At 26.9% G+C, this 26,701-nt stretch overlaps 1 protein-coding gene across 1 annotated transcript; it reads left to right on the forward strand.

The window, feature by feature from the left end:
* Nucleotides 1–8,031: 8,031 nt before the first annotated feature.
* On the forward strand, nt 8,032–22,664 carry LOC132930943 (uncharacterized). Its single transcript, XM_060997068.1, has 6 exons — nt 8,032–8,491; nt 13,820–13,912; nt 17,888–18,035; nt 20,845–20,975; nt 21,560–21,706; nt 22,125–22,664. The coding sequence occupies exons 1-6, from the start codon at nt 8,413–8,415 to the stop codon at nt 22,274–22,276; spliced, it is 750 nt and encodes a 249-aa protein (XP_060853051.1). The 5' UTR covers nt 8,032–8,412; the 3' UTR covers nt 22,277–22,664.
* The last annotated feature ends 4,037 nt before the right edge of the window (nt 22,665–26,701 follow it).

Consider the following 26,701-nt stretch of genomic DNA (forward strand, 5'->3'; position numbering starts at 1 on the left):
TAAACCACTGTTGTAACAAGGCCATGTAGTTTTTGGTATTATAAGTTCTTATGTCATACAAAATATCAATTATAACGTTGCTTTCACTGTTTTGCTTTAATGACTAAACTTAAGTTTAGTCTATTGGTTTTTGCAATAAGTACAGTCATTTATCTTTATTTTAATTGTTTAGGACTCAAATTATTTAATGCGATTCATCATCAATATAAAGTATCAAATATAGATTTAATTTCTTACTAGAAACCATTCACAATGTTGAAGACTGAAGCAACGTTACAACGCCACTAAAACGTGATAAGTGATAACAAATACCTATTTACAAAAAAAAAAACACACATCATTGTATAATATAACCATTACATTTGCCGCTCCACTTTGAATACAATTATAAAAAATATATTTTTCACATGTCCGCAGTTTATTATCATTATAAAGTTATTGGTAAAAATAATTATAATATTCATATAGTTTTATGACTTAATTTAGTTTATTAAAACATAATTACAATACGATATGGTACACCGAGACGTGTAATAGTAATTTATTACGTATAATATTGTATCATCGTACATGTCAACTATATGTATATTATGTTATATATTATTATTTTATGTAGATACATCACGGCGTGTAGAAACGGCGACGAAGACGACCGTTTCCTATATGCATAGATATAATATTCCGTAATTACGCGTGTTTTTTCGTAGGCGGATTCACCAGAGCTCTTATATCCGTTCGGTACCGGTCAATTAGTGGACTATTAAAATTAATTCACAAATTTTTGTTGTCCGGTTACAGAAATAATTTCCTTCACACACCGTGAGTGAGTGTGTGTGTGTACAATATATAACGTGGGTATTCCGACGTCTTTATAGAAGCACAATAATAACATGAATACTACGTATCAATTTGTGTACAGAATGTAAGTTTTTCATTAACCCCGGGGACCCTACGCGGCGGTGCAACAATCATCATGATGCAGCGACGACCGGATGCGCGGCATTCGCTACCGTCCGTTTTCCGAAATTGGAACACACGCACATAAGAAAAAAATAATGTCACTTGATTGGCATAGTGATCTTTTAGCCTCTGCTAAGGCCTTGTCACCGGTACACATGACATACGCCCACATATATATATAGCTGTTTACATGCGTATTGTACTTAGGATGCTATAGGTATATAAATGCATATTATATATCGCGCGTCAAAGTACAAAATTTTCACGGTTATTCCATAATATAACGAGGTATTACAGTGTTCGGGGATTGAAATCACTTAAATATTAAAGTTCTAATAGTACATAAACACTAAAATCAATAAAAACCTACTACCCAATCATTAGTCTTAAAACATGTATATATTTTGCACTATTGGTCATATTCGTTTGTTGATTAATTTTCCTAGTCAATTATTGCATTATCGTTTAATTAGAAACTGGCACCCAGTAACCTTTATTATAATTATTAATTACTAATTATAGTAATTTATAGTTTATACTACCTAAATATGATGTCATATTAAGAGGACGTCATACCCACATGTGTTATCTTCATCTAACAAAAATAAAACATAGCAAATTTACGTTCAGCGGTATCAATTTGATGCTGTTAGCTTTAATATTAAAGTTAATTTACCTGTTTTTAAATTTAAAGGTAATAATATTATCTAAGGCTTTTTATAAGTTTTTATTGGTATTTTAATTTTAAAGTGAGTTATAATTAAGTTAAATATTAAAACTTTAAAAAGCTCATAAGACACTTAAAAAAATATCAATAAAAGCCTATTATATGCCCTAGATAATAATATTACCTTTAAGTTATATTTTATCCGTAAATACATTTTTCAAAAATCTATATTTTGACTAAAATAGAGCTAATATAAATTCATGAGGTTTAGATTTTGTGGGAAGGTGTGTCTTATGAATCTAAAAAGTATATTTTCATGTTCACAAGAATAGAATCCTTTTTAATTACTAACAAAAAAGTTCGAAAAAGTTAATTTTTAAAATCGTTCTATGGACGGGACTACGGGAGAACCTGTTGCTGGCTGATTCCGTCTATTTTTTATTTTATGCCATTTTACGGGGAAGAATTATTATTTAAATTTCAAAACTAAGTTTAAACATTCAAAGACATGACGTACATTATATTTGTGAAAAATTGTTTTCAAAAATATTAATTTTTACTACAATAGGGCCGGAAATAAGATGCGATTATATACTTTAATATTTATTATTTATATCGTTGTCAGTTTTCATATGTATATGTTATTTGAATATCCACTAAAAAAGTACATTTCTTAATTATTTTGAATTTATAGACGATTACCTTGAATTGTGAAATGACGAGTCTTGACGACATTACTCTTTTTAATACGTCGTCCATGATTTTTTTTTTATCAAAAATAAGTATAAGTGACATTCTTAACTAAAAGGTTTCTATATAATGTATGTTAGCTATTAGGTAGTATTGGAATTTCATAATAATAATATGTAATTACTATACTTGAATTAAAATATTATCTAAGTTTGAAATAACAAATTATAGCTTTTGGAAACCTGTTTAATCATTATGAACCGAAATAGGTTTAATGACCCTAGATTGATGATTTTGTTGTGCGGGATAGTGGGTACTGCAAGCTGTAGTAGGGACCTACTACTTAGTGACAGTGTAGAAATGTTTAACGTTATCACATAGGCAATAATAATAATATTTATTATTACGATAAAAGTTGCATTACGAAAATTCGGTGTTTTAATTATTCGAGACCTGTCTCGGCACAATAATATAGATGAGACTTGCGTATTGAAATACCGACGCAAGCACGCATTGCGGTTCGCAATATTACCCGCTGGATTCCACGGAACTCCGTTAGATTAAGCTGCTATACAGAAATATAAAGTATAATATTTACATTCGCTCGCCGTCAGGCAACTAGGTAACCATACATAATATTATATCTAATGGATCGTTGAAATTAATAGCTGCATTAAGCTGACTTCTATACGTGGATACTCGATATTTCGGCAATGGTAAGAATATAAATATAATACGTACAATATACGGCAACGGTATGCGTGTATGACACAATCGAAATAAATATGTTTGAGAATTGAGACATCACCTATACCACATACGCGTTGGGTAATTTTTTTTTATGATATGACCCGTAGCACATATATATATAGCCATTTATAGAAACAGCTGTGTTTAATAAAAGTTTGCAGTGTATACCTATACGCTTCAATACTTACTGGTACACCGACACGATATATTACTATTAAAACGAAAACAATTATAACCAAATAATAGTATAAGATGACGAACGGAGGAAAATTTGGAAAATCTTTCTCCTCTCTGGGATCGTATACTGCACGCTATATTTCTATGTAGATATCTAAGATATCATGTTATATTGGCATGGACTTTTATCGTGTTTTGGTCGGCCGTTGTAAACATAGTAGCATTCACTCACAATGATTTATCGTCAAATTTCCGGGGTTGGGCCGAACTAAAGTTTTAGCTGCACGACACGATTGGCGACGTAGCTGTAAACTCGGCTTTATAGTTTACACTCTTACATAATATTACTGTCCGATGTCAACATAGACATATACATATATATATATATCGATAAAATGTAATGTGTGTGTGTGCATGTGTATTTAGTGATCGTGGTTCTGATATTTGGTAATTATAGATAGGCAATATTATACCCGAAAATGCGTATACTTCAAAATTAAATTTTTAAATATTACACATTATAAACATAAAGGATAGGCTTACTGGGTGTTTGTTAACTTACGAAAAGCGAACATGTGTTTTTGTTTGTATATTATGATATTTTTCAAATCAACAGTTTTCGACCGATTTTCAAAAAATTAACGTCAATAGATTTAATAAGACCAGTAATGTCGTAGTTTATTGTATCTTGTATATATAGACAATATATAATAGTTTTTTATGATTGGATTTAATTTTAGACTTATTTTTATACTTTTGGTCAAAACAACCAAAAATTGTATTAAAACATTTCTGTGCAGTTTAAATTTAGCGAAGTTTAAGGAGAGGTATATCCAAGTGCATTTAATTTTTTACCTGAGAAGGATTAGGATTAGCTATAGTTTATAATATACGTGTTGTTCACGCATCATCATAGCGTGAGTTGGTACATTTTTCTGTCTAACTGTTGGTTGTCGTCGCTACTGATATGAAAAAATCGGAAAATCTGCTCACCATCTGTATTATACATTACAACTACGTATTACTGTATTATATTCATCACGTACCTATCTGGTATTTTTATTGGACGATGAGCGTTCGCCTTGTTATTCGGACACTCGGCGTACAAGTTTTTTGCTGTCGGTCGTTTTGTACAGACGATATTTATTTAGGTACAATAATGATACTATTACAGTATTACGAGTATTATATACATTCGACCGCATCGTCGCCGTCGTTGGAAGCGCCATGTGAATGAGAGGTTGTTTTAAAGCGATCGTATATAATATATATATACATATATTATAGACCAGAATCGGCGTCGATCTGCGCCTTCGGGCGGCGGGGCGGAGGACTTATGCAACAAGACAAATTATCGCAGACCTATTTTTTGCACGAGACCGTTTCATATACGATATAAATAAAAATGTATATAAATTAAATGTATTAAAACGTAAAGGTATATACGTGCACTGTTTGCATTTTTCTTGTAAGTTGTAGTCATATACTATACAGTCACATCTTTATTCTTCGCATATTATTATAATATAATGTCTGATACACACTTATGTATATCTATACAAACGTATAGTGTAATACTACGAAATCGACCGTTGATTTAATATTATCAGGGTTACAATTCACAATATCATACTTACATGATGGCGATGACGTAAAATTATATATTTTAATTAGTAATGAATAATTATTAATTAATAATTGCACTATCGTTGTAATATTTACCTTGTATGTATAAAATCTATAAGTACGTGCAGTTAACGTAGACGATGTATGACCTACCGATGAACTTTTAATCTAACGTGTGACTTATCACTAACACTATATATTATAATATATACTAAATACATACGGTACATTTAAACATTATACTGTTGACTATGGCTAAATAACATTATTATATTTAGTCATGCTATTGACTTTATAAAAACAAAACGATTAAATCTAAAAGATATACGATATTTTTTAATAATAAATGAGTAAATAATTACCCAATTCACCGCCGATTGAAATATTTGATACAGGTACCTTAAAATATTACTGTTTATTGGTATTAATTAGTGATCAATGTGTCATCGCGATGGTTGTAACTTCATGGACCTGTTGGAAAATATTTAATTAGTGATTAATGTTGGGTAATGTGATATACTTACACAATATTAAAATAAAATTATATTCTACGATTTGTAACTTGCAAGTTTCGGTTTATAATGTTTATATATACAGCTCAATGTAACATTAGTTAGAGTGCTGCTTAATTTTGCTGGACTTTGTTTTTGTTGGTAGAATATTATTTTTCTTTACAGATATACTTTACTCCAATATCATACATATTTTTTGCAATAAACTTTTTCTTTAGTATAAATTTTGTCAACATTATTTTGATTTTGATTTATAGAATACTTTGGAGCACTACATAATTTGGTCGGAGCTCATTTCCTTTAGTACTGATTTTTGAATTTTTATGAATTACATCAACAGCCAACAGGATAACAAACTTTCAAATAAATTAGTTTTGGAGGGGTACCAACTTCGTCACGTGAATATTTGATCCATATTATTTGTAAAATACCATAATTTATGGTTTAACGCATCATTTATTGTAAATAAACACATTTTAACTTTTAAAATATTTAACCGATCGAAAATAAATAAAAAAACTTTAAAATGTAACACTGTCTCTTATGTGAATTTTTTTAGATAATAAAAAATCACGAATTGAGATATCTTAATTCGTGTAAAAATATTTAAAATAGATTACAACTATTGCTTTTCTTATAACTAACCGTTAGAATTTCATATTTTGAGAAAATTCGGCGAAAACACGAAGATTTGCCAATTATTTTGTTGTAAAAAATAAAAATGTATAAAATATTCAACCTTAATAGCCAAAGTTTTAAAGTATATTATTATTTTAATACAAGGTTTTTCCTAAGTTATTCTTACCTAAAATTACAATATTTTTATAGATATTTCAAGTTAAAATGTTTTCAAAATTTTTTATTTAAACGATGAAGAATATATTTAGTTATTTTGTTGTAATTCAAAAGAAATGGTTCTTTGGGAGTTAAAAGTTGTATGTATATTATTATATTTTACTATATACAAAAATTATATTTTTAATGTATTTGTATTAATCTTAAGCCATTGTCTATTTATATAACCCGTGAACTTATTTTTATCGTCTTATGCACTAGTATGGCACGTCTGTATATGTTACTAACAACTACCTAATGATATAATATAATATGAAATAATATTATAATAATTATTACACAATGTATGTGATTTGCTTTTGGCTAAAATTCGATACCTACTTTATTACTATAATATATATATATATATATATATTAGAATATCTTAAGAAATATTTTTATTTTTAAATTAAATTTACAATCTATACCTGATGGCATAATGAATAAATGCTATACATACATACAGAGTAATAAAACAATAAAAAACAAAAAGTGTACAATATTACTCGTACGTAACAGATGAATCGTTCGTGGATAGCAGCCACCCATTAGCGACACTTTCATCTGGAAGTATTTGTTTATATTTATTTTGTTTTAAATGTCAAGCAAGTCAACAGGTCTTTAGAAATATAGGTTGATTTATTTTCATTTAATTCAAATTTAATACATCTATTACGATATTTTATATACGGTGGCAGAGTGACATTATTATTTTTTCGTATAGAATCAACGACGATATATGATAACTGTTATCACAATACTTCCTTAGTTATAACTTATAATAATACATAACACTAATTAAATAATACTTGTGCATACCATATTTTTTAATTGGACTTTTTTGTTTGCTAATTTGAGCGTATGCATATTATTTACATTATGGTGAAACGTATTACATATTATATTTATTTTATCGTTGTGTGAAGTATCTAAGTTCGATATTTAATAATTATACATGAAAATCATTTTCATTATTTTTATGTGTAATAAAACCCAACACTATAAATATACATATTTTGATTCAAATTTTGATTTGATTACCTTTTCAATTATAATTTATGATAAAATTAAAACACAATGTATGGCTTCACCACTTCGAGCACCGCCGTAAACGGGTATGTATACCTACCGATACGGTCGTACAATTTATCGAACTGTGGTGGAACTCGTGCACGACAAACACGTGACATTTTCTCGTTGGATTCACTCGAAATTGGAGTACGTGTAATGATTAATAATACGCGTATCATCGTCTAATCGGTACATTAAAGTCTTATGAACTGCGTTATTAATTATAACATTATGTACGGTGGCCTTGCTGCCCGGGGGCTGTTGACTGTTGTGTACACAATATTATGTACCAGCCGAACGTAAAATGATAATTAATATTATATATAGGTGTATAGCTACTAGCTATAGGTAGTCATCAGTACAAAATTTTGAACTTTATAGCCGCGTGGACGTTATTCGTTTCCACATAGGTAGACGGTATGAAAAAAAAAATATATATATATAATATATAATAATATAAGACATTGCGGTGCAGCAGGCGAGATAAATATCGCGCGGCGAGAAAGCAACAGTCCTATTTATAATGATGTATAATATTATTATACGTATATAGGTATATGCGTTCGCGTCAGGTGTATGTTTTGATATTTCACAACCAGAAAAAAAAAATCGAAAAATAATAATAATAAATAAGTCGTATAGTCTACTAGAACGGTGGTTATACAGGCGCCTGCCGGCAGACGAGTAGGGTTTTGCGGCGCCGATGGTAGGGAACCTCTGGGAGCACGACAACCGAATAAAACCGTTTCTTGGCCACTGTCCCGGCTGAGTCTGCGAACGTCACGACGACCTACCGCCAGCCAGCCACACACTACATTAGTCGAACACGCGCATACATATAAAATTATTATTATTATTATTACCTATTGTCGTTCACATCGATTGTCGTTGTTAGGTATTCGATAATCGTAGAATACATAATAATATTATTCTCGCTGTCATCACAAGTTTTTCGATTTTATTTTTGCATACTGTTTGCGCATCTCGTATTTCATGATTCCGAGTTTTTTTTTTCAAAACGATTTATTTTTCATTTTTCCATATAACAAAAAAATCTCGTCGCAAAACTGTAACTGAAACCCTCAATAGTGTACCACCTTTATCTGTATCGATTACTGTTCAATAATGATCGACTACTTGCAGACCATTTTCATCGTGGCCGTCGCCATGGTGTACGTCCAGGCGGAAAAATCAAAAGTCATACGTAAGTCTAATATATTAGTAAATATGTTTTATATTGTATTTCGATTAGCGCATAAGGGTTCTATTACGATCTACCGATGTGATGCTGTTTTTACTTTTCTGCACAAAAACCTGTTTTCGTCAACTGTGACACGACGGTTCAGTGAGAGTGGAAAAACGACGACAAGTGGGTCATATTATTAAGTATGCTCGTTATATAGCCGTAATTCGTGTAATCGTCAATACACCACCCACGAGTGTAAAATGTGGTACAAATCTCAAACGTAATTAAAAAATTATAGAAAATGAAAACATCTCTCGGTTTTGTATAGTCATAATATGTTTTAACAGTATAATATGGCTAATGCGTTTAAACTTTGGAAAAATCAAAAGTATTTTTTAATTTGTCTTAACAATATCAGATATAGGTAAAAAGTTTTTAACATACAGATTTGATTAAATATATATTTTATAATTTATAAAATGTAGTATTGATTACACCCTCGCAAATCTGAAACTTCTTAATTTATGGAGTAGAAAAATTTTTGGACTTCGTAATGTTTTACTGTATAATCGTATTAAATAATACTTTAAGTTAATTTTTAATTAGTACCTAGTATGTTGTATGTATATTTAACTTTAATAAAAAAATGTATAAAATAATAAAATATGAACTATATTATGCTCATTATTGAGCTATTATACAAATAAAATAAAAAAATAATAATAATAATAAAAAAATAATAATTCTGAATTCATTATTTTTATCTAGGTGTTTGTAAGAGCGCAATGTATGACATGCAAAATATTATTACAAATTAAAATACCATATTTCTGATAATCTGAATTCTGTTATGCGTATTAAATAAAACTGCAACACTATATTCTATGTCAGATTAGAGGTATCTTTCTATTTACTGAACCGTCTGTAGTCTGTACCTATTCATTATCATAGAATGTCTGTGCAATATATATTAGTATTGTATGGGTTATTTGCTATAAAAGTAGATTGACACGATAATAAAATATTATCATTATGTTATTAAATAGTTTTTTTTTTGAATGTCTAGTATTTACTATATTTATCTTGGTTTAATAATACACCCTTTCGTATTTTTTTACGATTTCAAAGCTATTACGAATAATTAGGTATGTACAATTTGTTTATAGGCAAGTAATAACTATATCAGTCGTTTTTAAGATTAAACACAACATTTCAGTTTTTACACGAACCGTGTTAATAATTACAATGATTAAAATTAAAAGATAAAGAAAAAACTAGTTTTAACCAAAATTCATTATTATCATCACGTGTTGGCGAAAAAATTTGTATATGGGTGACATGTAGGTACAATTATTATTAATTATTACAACAGGGATATTATTTTTCGGATATTTGCAATCTGCAAATACGTATACACAAATACATTTTCGTATTACATATGGCATGTTAGTTGTATATCTTAATTCCTATCTATGTGCCTAAATACTTGACAAAATATTAAATATCTGGTTTTTTTAGTTTATGAAGTATAAGCATCGTATATATTGTGTTTATCTTAGTTGAATTTATCCTTCCAATTTTCACATAGCTTCATACTTTCATAGTATTACGAATTACAACTGTTGCGAACAGCGGGTAATAACTGCCGTTCAAGAAAATCGCAATCGATAATATAATTATCTTATGACGACTCCATCAATGACCGATAAAATGCGTTGCATCAACATTATATATATATATTATACACATTATAAAGGTGTTTCACCAATAGTATAATATTCAATATTCCATAATACATATCATATGGAAATTATAAAACATTTTGTAATACATTTTGTAAACAGTTTTATGTAAACTCGCAGTAATACATAGACGTTGAAGTTCAGTGTAATTAATCAGGTCGTTGGTACGAATATAGTTATATAATACCGTATAATAACAGTATAACTATAGTAGTTGCACAGTTTATGGATTAATCGCAACTTTTTACATTTACCGTATTTCATGAACTAAAAAATTTAACACATATACATGAATATATATAATATATAATATTGACTATATTTTTTTAATTTATATAATTGCAATTGTATGTTGTAAGAATTTTTGAAAAATAGGTGAATTTCGCTTTCAGATAAATCTATCTAAAAACTTCTATCGATCACTTAAATGTTAATGCACAATTTCGTGATAATTTTTCACATTATTTTTAGATTTTTAATTTAATTTTCCAAATGTTTGACTCGAAAAATCAAAATTGTCTATCACAGTATCATCTAAACTTATGTTGTTAAACATATTTTATACGACAACAAAAAATGTTAATTACAATAACAGTGAAAAAATAGTAATAATAATAATAGATCGAATGAAAAACCGGTCGCATGTTTGAATCGACCTGATTGAATTGCTGCGGAGGACCGGTATCGCCGTTGGTATATAGTCACAGTCACCGCCGGCGTTGCATCATTCACGAGACGCACCTATGCACGCAGACACCGACCCGGTGTTCGACCCGAAGTTGGCTAATAGCCCCTCACGATAAGAACGTTTTCAAATGGATTATATTATGAATACCATCACACTTTAATGTACTATTATAGGTGGGTACACTGCAACAGAACTATACCATGCCAGTTCGATAATAATGATTTTCGATTCCACCGAAGATGCAGCTGGCTACGAATATGATAACATTGTATTGAACATGATTTTTGTCCATTATGCATTTATTTAAATTCTGATTTTTGAAACTTTTAACTATACTCAAAGACCATATTTTCAAACACTAAGATTTCCAGACGATACAATAAACTCCTTTTTTTTTCGTACGAGAACCACCCTTTTTTACTTGTTAGACTATGTAAACATTTAGAAACTATATTTTTTCATTGTTGATATAACCGAATTGAAATTTAAACGAAAACTTTTTGGGTTTAAAACTTCCAATTAAGTAATTATGATGATAAATAATATGTTTAGTAAATAATATGGACATAATTTAAAATTACAGTAATTACTTGTTAATATTAATGTATTACAATCTAAAAAAAACTTATGAAATTTGATTAAAACTATGGTATTAAATAATTCCAAAAAAATTTAATAAATGCATAAACGATACAATGTGGACTGAACACGCTCGGCGAAGCACTCTGTACAATATACGATTTAATATATTTTTTACTCGGTCGGTTTACTACGGTTATCGGGTTATGATGGCAGGTATAATGTAGGTAATATAATATCCTGTATAATTCCTGTCTGAGTAGCGATGGGGGCAATAATATCGTAGAACTTGTGAAACCAGAAAAAAAGACGTTTGGTGAAGAAACTCTTCGTGCACAGGTGTACAGATGTTGTTTGTTTATAATGTAGGTATAATGTATTTTATTAATATATTATATTCGTTTACGGTTTATGCAATACTGCGACGCTGCGTGCATATCGATAATATTAAATAATAATAAATTGTATCGGCAGTATAGTACGGGACATCGAATACTGTACGTATGCATACACGCGATGTGAAGGTCGACGGTATTTATACGTGTATAAGTATATTACAATAATTATTATAATATAACGTGTCGTATGCACTTTTACGAAATTATTTTCTTATTCAGAATGTAATTATCCGGCCAAAACTCCCAGCGTTATCGACGTTGTGAATGTTGTTGTTGTTGTGTTCTATATTACGATATAATGTTATAATTTAATATTATAATGACGATCGCGTTTTAATAAACGAAATTAAATTTCTCAAGCAAGAGAGTTATCAATCGAACATGTATATGTTACAAATTATTTCGGAAATAATAATTGTTGGTCTACATTAAAAAGTAAAAACGGTTTTTTACCTTCAAAATACAATTGAATCGTTTTTATTTTGGAAAATATGATCATTAATGGCTTATAGAATTAATCCTTGAACGATTAAAAAATAAATATCTTATTGTGTATTCCGATGATACTTGATAGTGTTGATACAAAGCATATTATTAATGCACACTTAAAATTCCATGCAATATAATACAATACAATAATACAAATGTACAATACAATAGGTATATAATATAATATAATAACAGAGAATAATGCTTTTTAAAAAGTATTTTATTATAATTTTATTATTCAATCTACCAAATTTAAGATAGTTTTTATTATTAAATGTATGTCTTATAAGTTATCTCATGTTTAATATTTATATATTATGTTTTTTATCGCATTCCAGCCATACTACTTATCCTTAATTTTAAGAATAAAACTATAAAATTTGTCTTTAAATCTTTAAAATACGTTTTAAGAAAAATATATGACTATATGATTGAGATAAAAATAGCACGATCAATAATATATTATAGTTTTATTACTTATTGGTACAACTCTAAATATAAATATTAAAAGTAATTAATAAAATATAATGAACTATAAAAACAATATATTATAGTAGTATGTATCATAAATTATATGTTACAAAAAAATTTTAGATTTTTTTTTAATTACCTTGATTAGAAATAGATAATATGTAAAAAAATAGTTTAATGTTATAGGTAAGTCGTAATAGTATAATATTTTCCAATTAAAATATTAAAAAAGTCGAAATCTTTCATACTTTTTTTTGTGTGTGTTATGAGGTATGTTTTAAAGGTTAGGTATCTAATTATTATATTTAATCATTTTTAAATTCTGTAGAATTAAATTAATACGAGTTTCTTATGATTTATATAAAGCACGTTTGGTTATAAAATTATATTATTCCTGTTTGGTGTCATTGTCCGTTCTGCCGATAATTTTATCCAAATTATAGGTAACTTGGTGAATGAATTATTTTCTTATTATAAATGTAGCCAATTTAGGTACGTTTTTATTGCTTCATAGTTTGAGATATAATAAATAAAGCAGTTATTAAAAAGTTCTTACAAACTACGACCAGTACGACCTATATAAAATTGCGAATAAATTAACGATCTCATAAAAAGTGAAAATAATATATAAATGAAATGCGAATACGAGTTTTCCGTGTATAATTTTGCGTTACATTGTTATGCACACTGTACATAATCAAAACATAAAAGACTATCAAATGTTTGAAAATTAGAGTATAAAAAACACTATTATCATCATTACTCTTGCCTTTTGTTTCAAAATGTGCATTTTGTCGATGTAACAACTACACATTGTACTTCGCGCAAGATGATTTCAGTCGTATTATAATATATAGGCATTATGGTCAGAGGTATGGGCAATAATGGGTATACTCATACATACAACCATTGATAATATAAAATATTAGAGTTTATAACGATGATAAACATATTTTAACGTGTTTATAATGTTTTACAGCACCCTACATAAAACAATGCATACGGAACGACCCAAAGCTCAATGAATGTCTCGCAGCGGAAATCAATCATTTAAGACCGTACTTGAAAGAAGGTGAGTGATATAATTTGGAATGTCTATACTACTATGTTCCCACGATTTTTATAATACACCATACATAAGTTATACACATAATCATGACATTATATATTAGTATAGACGATAATTATTATTGTACGCTATTGTTTATGTGATCAATATGGTAAGATCCCATATTTTATTATTATATATTATTTAATTATTAAATCGGCCGCCGTATTGGGCCCTGGAGACGATATATACGGGTCATCCACTCATGTAGTCGATCGTACAATTATTATGGCGTAACTCGAGAAATGCGGTCAATGTCGCGTACTATACTACCGTCGTCGCGGTACTGCACGGAGTTGTTATTATGTTATTATAACGTATTAACGTTCGTTTTTTCTTCTTCTGAAATTACAATGATAACACGTAATATTTTTTCGTTAAATATTCATTGCGTGCATTTCCTTTATCAAGGAAACAATTTCACGTCCTTAACAACTATAGTAATTTATTGTTTATACTTAAAAACAAATCCTTAAAACTCGCAACCAAAAATTATTATAAATAATAACAGTGATTTTCATTTCAAAACTATAAACATAACATTAATACGCGGAAACCGTAAAAAGTTTTAACTGACATAACATTCCCAACGACTGGATGAACCAATAGCTCAACTACACAGACACTATAACAATTAATATAGAACAACATTTAATTATTGTTTTTTATTTTATATTCTAAGCAAAGCGATGAATATTGTATTGATTGTACATGGGTATATAATTTTTTTTATGTGTCTGTCGTGATGACAAACACAACTGTTTTAAAACAGTTAAAATGCTTAGGTTTTCATTTTAAATATTTTTTCTAGTAGAAAAGTAAATTGAGTTGATGGTTGTGGGTTAAAAGAAAAAACCCAATACTTTTCATAATAATTGGGAAAAACAAAATTAAATATTTAATTAAAGAAGAACAATTTTAGTTCTTTAGTAATAATTTAAAAATATTAATATAGTGGGGATTTGAAACATGGACGTTATTATTATATTTTATATACACAATGATATTTTCAAAACATTTGGATTTTAGATTAATTTTATGCTATTGTCTATTAATACTACGAGCCTATTCACACTAAGTCGATATTGACTCAAAAGTTAATAAAAATAATATATTTTATAAATATGTAGGTACTATATAATAATTAAATATTAATAATAAGATAACTGCATTTTTTTCATCTTACCGTAATACTTATAAAAAATAAATTACTATAATATAGCAGCATATATATTATATAACTTAAATTAACTATACCTAGTAATAGTCAATAGGTATAGTAAATATACAAAGTGATTCTTTTATCATTAAACACTATACATTACTCGTATTTCAAAAAGTGTTGACTTTTTCAATTTTTTTTTCACCCTTATTATATTTAAAAGTGAAATTACTATCAATTTTTGATTTTCAAATGGCAACCTAGCTATCTTTAAAATATCATAAAATAATAGGGCTATTTCTTTATGAATTTTAAACGTTAAAATTATTATTTTTCATTTAACCGTCAGTGAATTTTAAGCTACTTAAAGTTGAGCGATTTGAAGTTTTTAGCTGTTTGTCCTAGAAGTTATTACGGCTGAGAAGCGTTGGTAACTATAGGTACAAAATTCATCACTGCGCCGATAGTTGATAGCGAATTTATTACGTATAATTATATTATGAAACAAGAAGTATAAAAAATGAAAACAGCCCAATTTTAAAAAGCTAAATTTTGCTAAAAAATTAATGAAAAATAATTATTTGAACGTTAAAATGTATAAAAAAAATAGCCCTATTAATTTAGTTAATTTTAAATATAGGTTACCATTTGAAAATCAAGTTGATAGTAATTTAACTATTAAATAAAAGGGTGAAATAAAAATTTCACACAGTTTGAAAAAAGTTAGAAAACAAAATTTTTTGAAAAAAAAAATGAAAAAAAGACAATATTTGACGAAATAATGAGTGTTTAATGATAAAAATGATTCTGTATAGATGTACAAACTATAGATGCTCAGAATTAGTTTTTTGGTATGCAATGATCGTTGAATTCTAATTTCACGTTACTTTACAGACTTACAGTAGAGCGGTTATCTACTTTCCTCTTCTTTTAAAATGTATTATGTAAGTTTACCTAAGGGCTAAAAAGCTTACATAAAGGCATCTGTTAAGTATTAGTACTATATGTAGAAAACTAGAAACAAATGATTTATATTATTTTAAAACATTAGTATCAACAATTAAAATGCAGTTAGCTATCAGTAATATTTTGGATACATAGATTGTAAGATTAACTATTTGTTATATTTAGTTTGTAATACGATATTACAGTGTATAATAATATTTTATTTTTTATACAACTAAACTTTAATAAGTAAATTGTTGTATATTGTTATTAAAATAAATGTAATATGATTATTTTATAATTTGATGTAAAAAATGTTCCACGTGCATAATATACATATGATGTCATACATCGTACAACGTTTAGCTGTTTACCCGTGTATGATAATATGTATATGTTTCGATAACCGAAATGTTCGTTCCGTTATGATATAACTATTCGTTACGAATTTTTTATTGTCGAATGCGCCAACTTTCAACACGAACAATTTAACATAGCCGTATCATCAAAACACTAAACTGACTAAACGACTAAACCCAAACGGACGCTTCCGCATCATATTCAAAATCGCCAATATGGAAAACTAAGACCTTCTGCTCGCCCAATCGCTTTGTCACATTGGCTATCAACAAGGATAAACCAATGTTGAACTTAACACCACGTGTATCTAACTCAATGAACCAGATCAAACAATTTCGAAAAAGTATAGTCATTTTGGACTTCGTCAATCCACGTGAATACTCTGTATTCAAAAACACGTTGATCCGTCTTATCAGTAACAGTGATTTTTCGTGCAAGTTTACATCGTCTAGTTCTTCACCCTCATGAACGCTGAAATCATAATATTTTAATAGCGAATTATCTGACTGTGACAAATGCCAGGTTCCTCTCATACTAAGTACCCCTGAATCAATCGTTGAGGGTAATTTTTAGAAATATTCACCATCCAACACTCATCTCCGATATAACTGAGGCCTTAAGCGAACTAGATCATTATGTTCAACGCATCACGAGCGTTAATAATAACGGACATTTGCTCCCTATATTACGTATTTTTGTAGACTTAAAAACTGACAACAATAAAAGGATATCCTCAACCTATTTTCGCTACTGCACTCCATAATTAAAGTGGAAATACTTTATAAAAATAACTGTAAGTACCACAATGTTCTAACTGCTAGGAATATAGACCCATCACACTTGTTTCCATTATCCTTTCCGTTGTGTCAAGTTCGGGGAGATGACAACTCCGAAATTTGAATGAAAGACGAAAATATATCTGCCAAGCGTGTCCTATTATGAGGCGGGCAATTTTGCTTCCAACTACAAAGTATTTAAACGACGTACAAATCTCACTTATTCAAGCAACGTAAAACCAATCAGTCAAATAATCACATTCTGAATAAAATACACACGTCATCTTTTCTTAACTCACCTTCTCTTCTGATTAGATCTTCTTATAAGCCTCTATTACTGACTAATAATTGTATTATACTATATTATCCAATAATTTTAGTAACGACATATCAGCATATATTGCTATTTAAATTCCTTTCTGATCTTATTTCATTAATAAATCTCCTCATTTTCGTCCTTATATATTATTATTTCTATCTAATTACCTTTAATTTATTAAAATAGTGACACATATCTAATTAGATTACTTAATTAATTTATGTATGCTATAATCTTTAAGTGTTGAGTTATAATAACTACTTTTTATTATAATGTAATAAAAATCATAATAAAACACAATGTACAATATAAATTTAGGTGTAATTTATTTAATTTTTTTATTAGATTGAATTGATAATAACATATTTTGTCTATAGGAATCGATGAAATTGAACTGCCGCCCGTGGAACCTTTCAGGATGGATTCTTTGAGTTTAGCAATAACCGGTGGATCTAATGGCTACAAGATAACGTTGAGGGATATTGATTTGTATGGAGCTAGCAATTTCTCTATTCAAAAAGTGTTGTAAGTTGAAATATTTCAGTTTTAGGTTATCAATAAAGTATTTTTATAGTTGAAGCGAAATTTTAGTTCCGAGCGAGTAAGTTAGATTAGCAAATCGATCAAAAATAACGAAAATAAAAATAATTTTTTAATAAAAAAATACAGATTCAACTGAACTTTTAGAATGAGTATTCAGTATATACAGAGTGATTCACCAAGCATAGTCACCCCCATTTTTTATTTTATGATAAATTTATTCAGTTATTCAATTTCTGTTTTTCGGATTTTTTAAATATATATAAACCTTTTTTAAAATGTTCTACATAAAATTTAATTTTTAAATATATTTGCTACAGCCATTTTATGGTATGTATAATATTGATTTATACATTGGTAACAACGATATAATATCATATAATATTTTTTTTTAATAAATAAAACACAATATTTTTGACAAAAATGAGTTTAAATAGTATTGTATTATATTAATAAAAATATAAATTATAGTAATTATAGAATTACATTTAAAAATATCCTTAGAACTAGAGGCTATTATACACCATCTCTGATTAGAATATTTTTTAGTGTGCAATAATTTATCATTGAATTGCAATTTAACACATCCAATGACGAGATACACTCAAAATCAAATACAGACGTATAGTCTATACATCAGAGCGACTTGCCCGATTTTTGTTTTTTATTTGACCATGATTTTTATTTATTTATTTAATTAATATGACAAGTTAAACAATTGAATAATAATTAATTTAAAAAAAATTAATTTGATGTAATTTTTAAACAATAGTTTTTTGCGCTAGTATAGAATTTTTTTCCAATAGTCATTCTCATTCGTTTAACCTTTGTATCAAACTGTTCATAATCGCAGTGTAATTATTATATTATTTTTTATAATGGTTTTTACAGATTACTTAAGTTGTTCTATTATTATTATTATTGTTGAAATGTTGTACAGGTATTTGTATTATTTGTATAATGAATAATTGATTTGTTATAAGTTATAACTTATTAATGAGACTCTATATAATTGGTAATTGCTATGGAACTATAAATGAATATTTTATAACATTATTCAATTAGTATGTAATTTATACAAACTGATTGATTTACATATTAACGCACTGTTCAAACCACTGGATCAAGAAACTTGTAAATTTTCTTAGAGATTCTTTTTATAATACAATTTAGGCAAGCACTAAAAAATTCAACCCATAAAACTGAAATGGGTATTTTTGTCACAAGTTGGTTCTAAGTCCATTTACACAATCATTGAGTATTTTTTTTATAAATTTACTGAAAAGTATACGTTAATGTAGGTTTTGAGCATAGTTTTGTAGATTCAATTCCTGTCCCTGGATAATTTACCAAGAAAATAGTAATACCTACGTATAACGTAGGTGTAATCCATGGCGCACATTGTTAGAAAAAAATATTTTTTATTAAGCAATACAAAACAAATATTTTATTCGTTTTAAGTATTTTTTGTTTTAAACTTATTTAAATGTTTTTCTTGTAATGTTTCAAACAATTTATAAAAAAAAAAAATTAATTTTCAAAAATTCTTTATTTTAAGTGTAAAGTATAGACACATTATAAAATAACAACATCATTCTTATATTATCTATAGTATTGTTCAATTTTTTAAGTTTTTACTTTTTTGATTAATAACATATTAACATACATATTTAATTTCATATTCTGAAACAGAATATTTATTAGACTACTTTGATATGTAAAAATCGAATTTCGAACGAATATTATTATGATCTCAAATCCCTTTATTCTGCTAACCTAAACTACTTATCCGAAAAATATTCTGCTTTAGAATATTATTAAATTAAGCACGTATAATTATAAGCACAATAAAAAATATAAAAATACTTTTTTACTTTAAATGTTGTTTTATTTTGACTGTACATTATGACCGTGTTAAACATTTGTGTTTACATTTGCTGTTCATTTTCTCGCGGGCGGAAGAATATCTAAACCGATTTGTTATCGAAATTTACTATACGATTACCCATTTCGTTATCCAAAAAACGAAGTACATCTTTACCGACTCAACCTATGAACTGAGATACCTAAACTTAATACAGCCAAGTGCTGTTATTTGTATTTGTTTATTTTTTCTCAGACAAAATCGGCTTTACGTAGCTTATTCATACTATTATAAATAAATAGTAATGTTTCATTGAATTAAAATTTTCATTTATACTTTTAATTACTTGGTTACTTACTTAGTCAGCAAGGTTTGGTAACATATGATACACAATATACATATTATCCGCACGTATATAAATATCACAATCACATCATTCACATCATTAATATGTATTGAAATTTCACAACTAAAAAAAATGTATGTCTTAAGTTTTTGTATTATTAAATCGATACTTTATTATTGATGTATAATTAATAAAGTATTTAATTGAAATCTAAAATAAGCTTTATGGTTTATAATATCTTGTGAATAAGGCGTTATGTATATGCAATTGTGTTACTGCCGCGCTGTGGTAGATCAAAAACAGTTTTTTCGATTTTTTAGGCACTAAACTAATGGTTTGAACCAAAAATATTTTAATGTGCAATTAATACAATATTATTTATTAGTTAATATATTTAAAACGCAAAGTAAAATATTTTTAATAAACTAATATTGTATTAATATACCTGACATAATATAATTATTATAACTTATCATAATTTATTTATAACTGACATTATCTTAAACATTTAATAAATACAATAAACAATTATTATATACTAAAACGTATATAGTTTATTCATAACATTGTTTATTTTAATTTAGATTGCGTCCAAATGCTCCATTTGAAGGTAAAGTTAGAATTCCAAAAATGACAATGGATGCCAAATATGCCAGTACTGGAGTTTTGTTAGTACTGCCGGCTAACGGAAATGGATCATTCCATGCAGATTTAGGTTTGGATATTTTATTATACGTTATGAAGGCTTTTTGGATTTTTGCTTAATTAATAATACTGTTATCTGTTTTTGAAAATCTTAATATTTCAAATATATTTTCACTTTCTATAATATACTATATAATATTTAATAAAAAACAAAAAAAAATTTTATTTTAGCACATTATTTTAATTTATTGTTTATCAATCATGTAAATCGTTGGCAATATTATATATCATGTTGATCACTTATTCCTAATATATGATATGTTGTTTCTTGGGTATTTAATAATTCCCATTTATTAAGTTTAAATTGATTTATCTTTAGTCTTTACTATTTAATAAATAACAAGTGCAATTTTCAAAAAAAAAAAAAAAAATAGTTGAAATATATTAATTATATTAATACATATTTTTTTAGATATATTATATTAGGCATTTTTTATACTTAAATATGACTTATATAAGACAATATTTTAAACAAGTTTATAAGGCATATTCTATTTAATTTGCACATGCTTCCAAAAATTTGTTTGTTTATTTTTATTAAATATTATGACTATTACTAATAAAATAGCAATATAATTTAATGTATTATTTTAGGTGATGTTACCGCTACAGCAAAAGGACTTGTGTCTAGTTATTACAAAGACTCCGAAAAATATTACAACTTAGAGTTCTTGGAAGTTGATTTAGTAATAAAAAAAGCATATATGGTTGTCAGCAAAGTCAACAACAACAGGATAATTGGTAAGTGCAAAAGATAAATATTAGATATTTAAGAAATATAGAAAAATCAGTATTTAGTTAAATGTTATAAATTATAATGAATATAAACTATACAAATATAATATGTTATGTTTGCACTAAAATTTAAATATTTATTTAATTCATATATATTATGTTAAATGTGGAAAATAAACTAAATTACTAAATTAGGCGTAAAATTAAATATTTATTTGTATAAGTTAAATTATAAAATAAGTTAAATGAATCATCTATTTCAAATATAATCAGACATGAATTAAAAAAAAAATACAAGCATAGTATGTAATGATTTATAATCCATTTTATTTCAAGATAAATTAATCATTAATAACTACTATATATTATTAAAACAAGATTTTATTAAATAAAACTCAATTTAATGTTTGGTTAATTTTTTTAGTTGAAGCAACAAATTTATTTTTGCGTGAAAACGGTCAGGAAGTTTTACAAGTAATGATGCCACAACTCCGAACCAAATTGGCAGCAATCTTCAAGAGGATAGTCAATCAGTTACTGACTCACGTTCCCGCAGATACCTTCTTTAGTAATTAAATTACTGTTACCATAAAAAAGCACATTTTCATGTGAAGAGATGCTTCACTTTCTCGTAGTTAAGGCCCTTTTTTAGACTAATTTTGTTAATAATTATATTTGTATTATTACTTTTTTTTTAAACTGATTTACGTTAATTGTAATATATTACGTCGTAAAAAAACTTTTGGGCTTGTTTGTATCGAATTTTCCCTGCCATCAAAAGTATGATTTATTTTTATTCATCTTACATAGTATAGTGACTTAATATTAAGGTTTTTTTTTTGTTTGCCAAAAATCAAATTTCTACAGCTTACATTTAATTCTATGATACTTATGTGCATTTTAAGACTTGATTATATTATTTTTGGATTGCTATAAAATATATACTATAACTTTTATTTAATAATATTTTATAATTCGCTACTCGTGATATTATGTTTTTGACAACATCTATCATTTATATATTATATTATATAATTTTTTAAATTATTATTTATGTGTATTTTGAGTGATATCGTTAAAAATTAAAACTCATATAAAATAGTACCTCTGTTGAATGATAATATTATGAAAGAATCATATTTTTTTTTAAATATTAGTGTTTTTATTATAAATTTATTGTTAAAAACCAAATGGGTAACAGCGAGTGTATTAAACTATGATATTATGTCATAAAAATAACTTTTTTACATATCTTCTTAGATAAGTCTTTAGATTCAACATTTTACTATATTCATAAACCAATATCTATTTAATTTAATCGTATATTATCATTTTATATTTTTGTAATTTTCATGTTATTAAGATTGACATATTAGGTACACACGTAGGTATTTCATAAATTATTTTCTTCTAATTTATTTTGTCATGTATTTTACACATACAATGCACTAATATAAATTATCACTCTTTTAGTGTTTTTATTGGTATGAATCAGTCATTAGAAGGTCATATTCAATAATTATATTGTTCTGCAGTGACATTTACCGCCGTCCGTCAGTATTCAATTTTAAATTTTGAATGAAATGAAAAATGTATTATTGATTATACAATGATGTTTTTTTAATTTTTTTTTTCATATGAACACTTCCTTGTTATAAGAATGCCTCAAAAGTTACAAATGGACATTGTTGTCGATCGCAAAATCGAATCTAGTTATTGCAATTACTTCTATAAGAAGTATCTTTATGCCCACTGACTATAGAAGGATGATAGACAAGCTCTCGATATTGAGTATATACTCTATAATTATACACTTTTCGACTATTTTCTTAATATTTTATTATAATAATGGATATAATAAAATAAAAATGGTTATATTATTTGAAAGACGCAAAAAAATATGTGTGTACTTATATACGAGACTTTTTAAATCTTACGATCAATTGTTTATTAGTATGAATTTTTAATTTTTAATTACCTATCTATCTATTATTATAAATAATAATTATGAAATGCAATCATAATATCAAATATAAAAATAAAAAAAAACCGGAGAAATAACCTTGCTGTACCTATATTAGGTTATTTTTGATTGTATACACTGTGCGTGAGATATAGACAGCTTATACAATTATATGGGTTTTAAATATAAGGATTAAAAACAGTGCTGTAACCAGGACATTTTTCGGAAACTTTTCAACTTTCACATTTGACGAGTAAAATAATTCCTCCCCCTTTCTGTCGAAAAAAAAAGGTGATCGGGTGATGAAGAATAATTTATTATTTAAATTAAAATAATTTCTTACATCGAATATTGACTTAAAAGAAATCATTTCATATCATGTATTTAATAGATGTTTTGTGGCCGTTATTCGCGCTTAGGTTTCATCCTTTAGAAGGTAGAAGGTTTACTTTTAGTCTGTATAACCCGTTAACTCGACGTAAATTCGTGGAAATTAGACGCTACATGTATAATATAAATACGTGCGCATGAAAAGCTAATGATTTTGTAGTTAGTTAGGTACTTACACTAATAGTAAATTTAATCGATCATAAAAACTAACCACGGAATTAATGACTTGTAACAAATACCGCTTTTAGATACGTTTTATTCAACACATCAGATTTTTTTTAATAGAGCGTATAATCATAATATAATATAACATTTATTTTTAAACATACTCAATTCCTGTGGGGGCGTGTACATAATTTATTTCAAAATTCCAGTGAAATCGTTTAATAATTAAGTTTTGCACGTGTTTATAATTAATAATTTGTTTATCGTTTCACTAGCGGATATATGACGTCTTGGTGGTTCAATCATGACAAACGAGTAAATGGGTTTTTAAAATGTATTAAAGATACTTAGACATAGTCTAACAGTATATCACGTCACACTAATTATAACATAGTTATCTGAATATGACAAAGGTCGATATTTTAAAATATTATTTGAAAAAAAATAATGTATTTTGGAATATGTTTTTAAATTTCATAATATTACGTATATTACGTTTTAATTTGGTATGTTTAATACTGCTACAAAACATCTAAAGACTTTTGTTCTTCGATATTGTTACATTAGAATGTTTCAATTCCGTTTAAATGAAACAATTTATTGAAATTAACAAAAATAATTTTTCATGTTTGTATTGTAGGCACTAAAACTTATATTAATTGCTAAAAATACTTTTGAAATATATTTCAAATGGGTACCTATATTTTTATATTTTATATTATATATATTAAATGCGTAAATTAAAAATTATTTTATTACAATTTTAAATAAGAACTCAAATAAATGCTTAAATGGGTACTATTTTTTTCAGTACCTATAGAACAATTTTGGGTCCGAAATTGAGGTTTATTGGTATTTTTTTTTATTATTATTGTAACCGGTTTATTACACGTTCTATACATACGTCATAATACGCAGTTCACTTATTCACATTTTTATATATCATATTATGACCAAGTTTACAGTTGAATAATTCAGTTAAAATAAGAATAAATATATAAATAAAAATATAATTAAAATATACATATATGTGTAGTGTATATTATCTAGTAGAACATCAAACAATAAATACGTAGGTATAAATCGAACATTGGTATCTACTTATAAATATAATAATTTGCCGGTTTGAATAAGTTAAATAAGATAATATAGTCAAAACAAAATAACGTAACATAACCTACACCACAAACTAAACTTTGAGTATATCACCGATCATCATCTCTATTCATCCCACACTACATTTTTGCCTAATCCAACCACATAAGTTATGGGACATTTTTTTTTATATATAAGCAGACTTTTATCAAGATCAATTTTAATCGTTGTCGACATCGATTAAGTTAAATGACTTAGTGGACGAGTGGTAGATATAACAAGTATACAGTAGACAACTTACGACAAGCAAATCTATAATGAGGGTGGCAAAAAAGTTTTTTTAAAGTAATACAAAACAAGTCTTATTTGTTTAAAATGTTCTTTTTTTGTATATTATAAATATTTTTTTATAAAAAGTTGTTTTTTAATTTATAACATCACTTAGTTTTAATTGTAGTTTATAGGTAACTGAAGTATATTTTTCAGTACATATTTAAAACAAATTAAACTTAAATTCTAACCGAATTTATAAACAAAACTAAAAATATTGCTTGTGAATTGTGTGCATATATATTTGGTTGTATACATCGTGATACACAAAATATATAATAAAATATTATTAAAACTTAAAATATTTAATTGTATTCAAATATTTGAAAAGTACGATGATGGCTGTATAATGTAGTTATATACATACCTACAATCTACATATTAACATAAAACCTGTATAGATACAGTTATTTTACATTTTTACGATTAGCATGTCACACGTATATAATTAGGTAATTCATATTATAATATATATATATATCTATTTGATGTGACAAATCTTGATTAGCATTAGACTCGTTTTATAATGCGCAGGAGTTTTTGTATTCACCGGGGAGAAACAATATTTTAAGATGTATTATGTATGACTTAGCTTCAAAAATTAATAACAATCTAAATTATTTAAAACGAATAATATATATTACTAATCGAAGCTATATATATGGAGGTAATATTGTGACTGTATTAGCTCGGAATGTGCTTATATATGCAAATAAACAAAGATACCAGCACGGAGACTAGACAATAATCTGTGTTTGTGTCTACGAATACAATTTTATTGGACCGGTATATTATTAGGTTCTGCCTAATATTTCTTAGCATTCTATAACTATAGTACCTTAACGTTATATTTTAACTAATGCCTATTCTTAATATTACAAAGTATCATAACAATAATGTAACTCTATTTGTATTGCACTAATTTCATTTATGAACGGCTAATCTATTCCATTATTATATTACATAGGCAGAATTTCGATTTCGATTGAAAATGTAAATATTCAGGAAAAATTATAAAGTCGCGAAAACATATTTTTCGTCGATCGAGTTTATTCAAA

The sequence above is a fragment of the Rhopalosiphum padi genome, chromosome 4, assembly GCF_020882245.1.
Source record: "Rhopalosiphum padi isolate XX-2018 chromosome 4, ASM2088224v1, whole genome shotgun sequence".
NCBI classification, from domain to species: domain Eukaryota; kingdom Metazoa; phylum Arthropoda; class Insecta; order Hemiptera; family Aphididae; genus Rhopalosiphum; species Rhopalosiphum padi.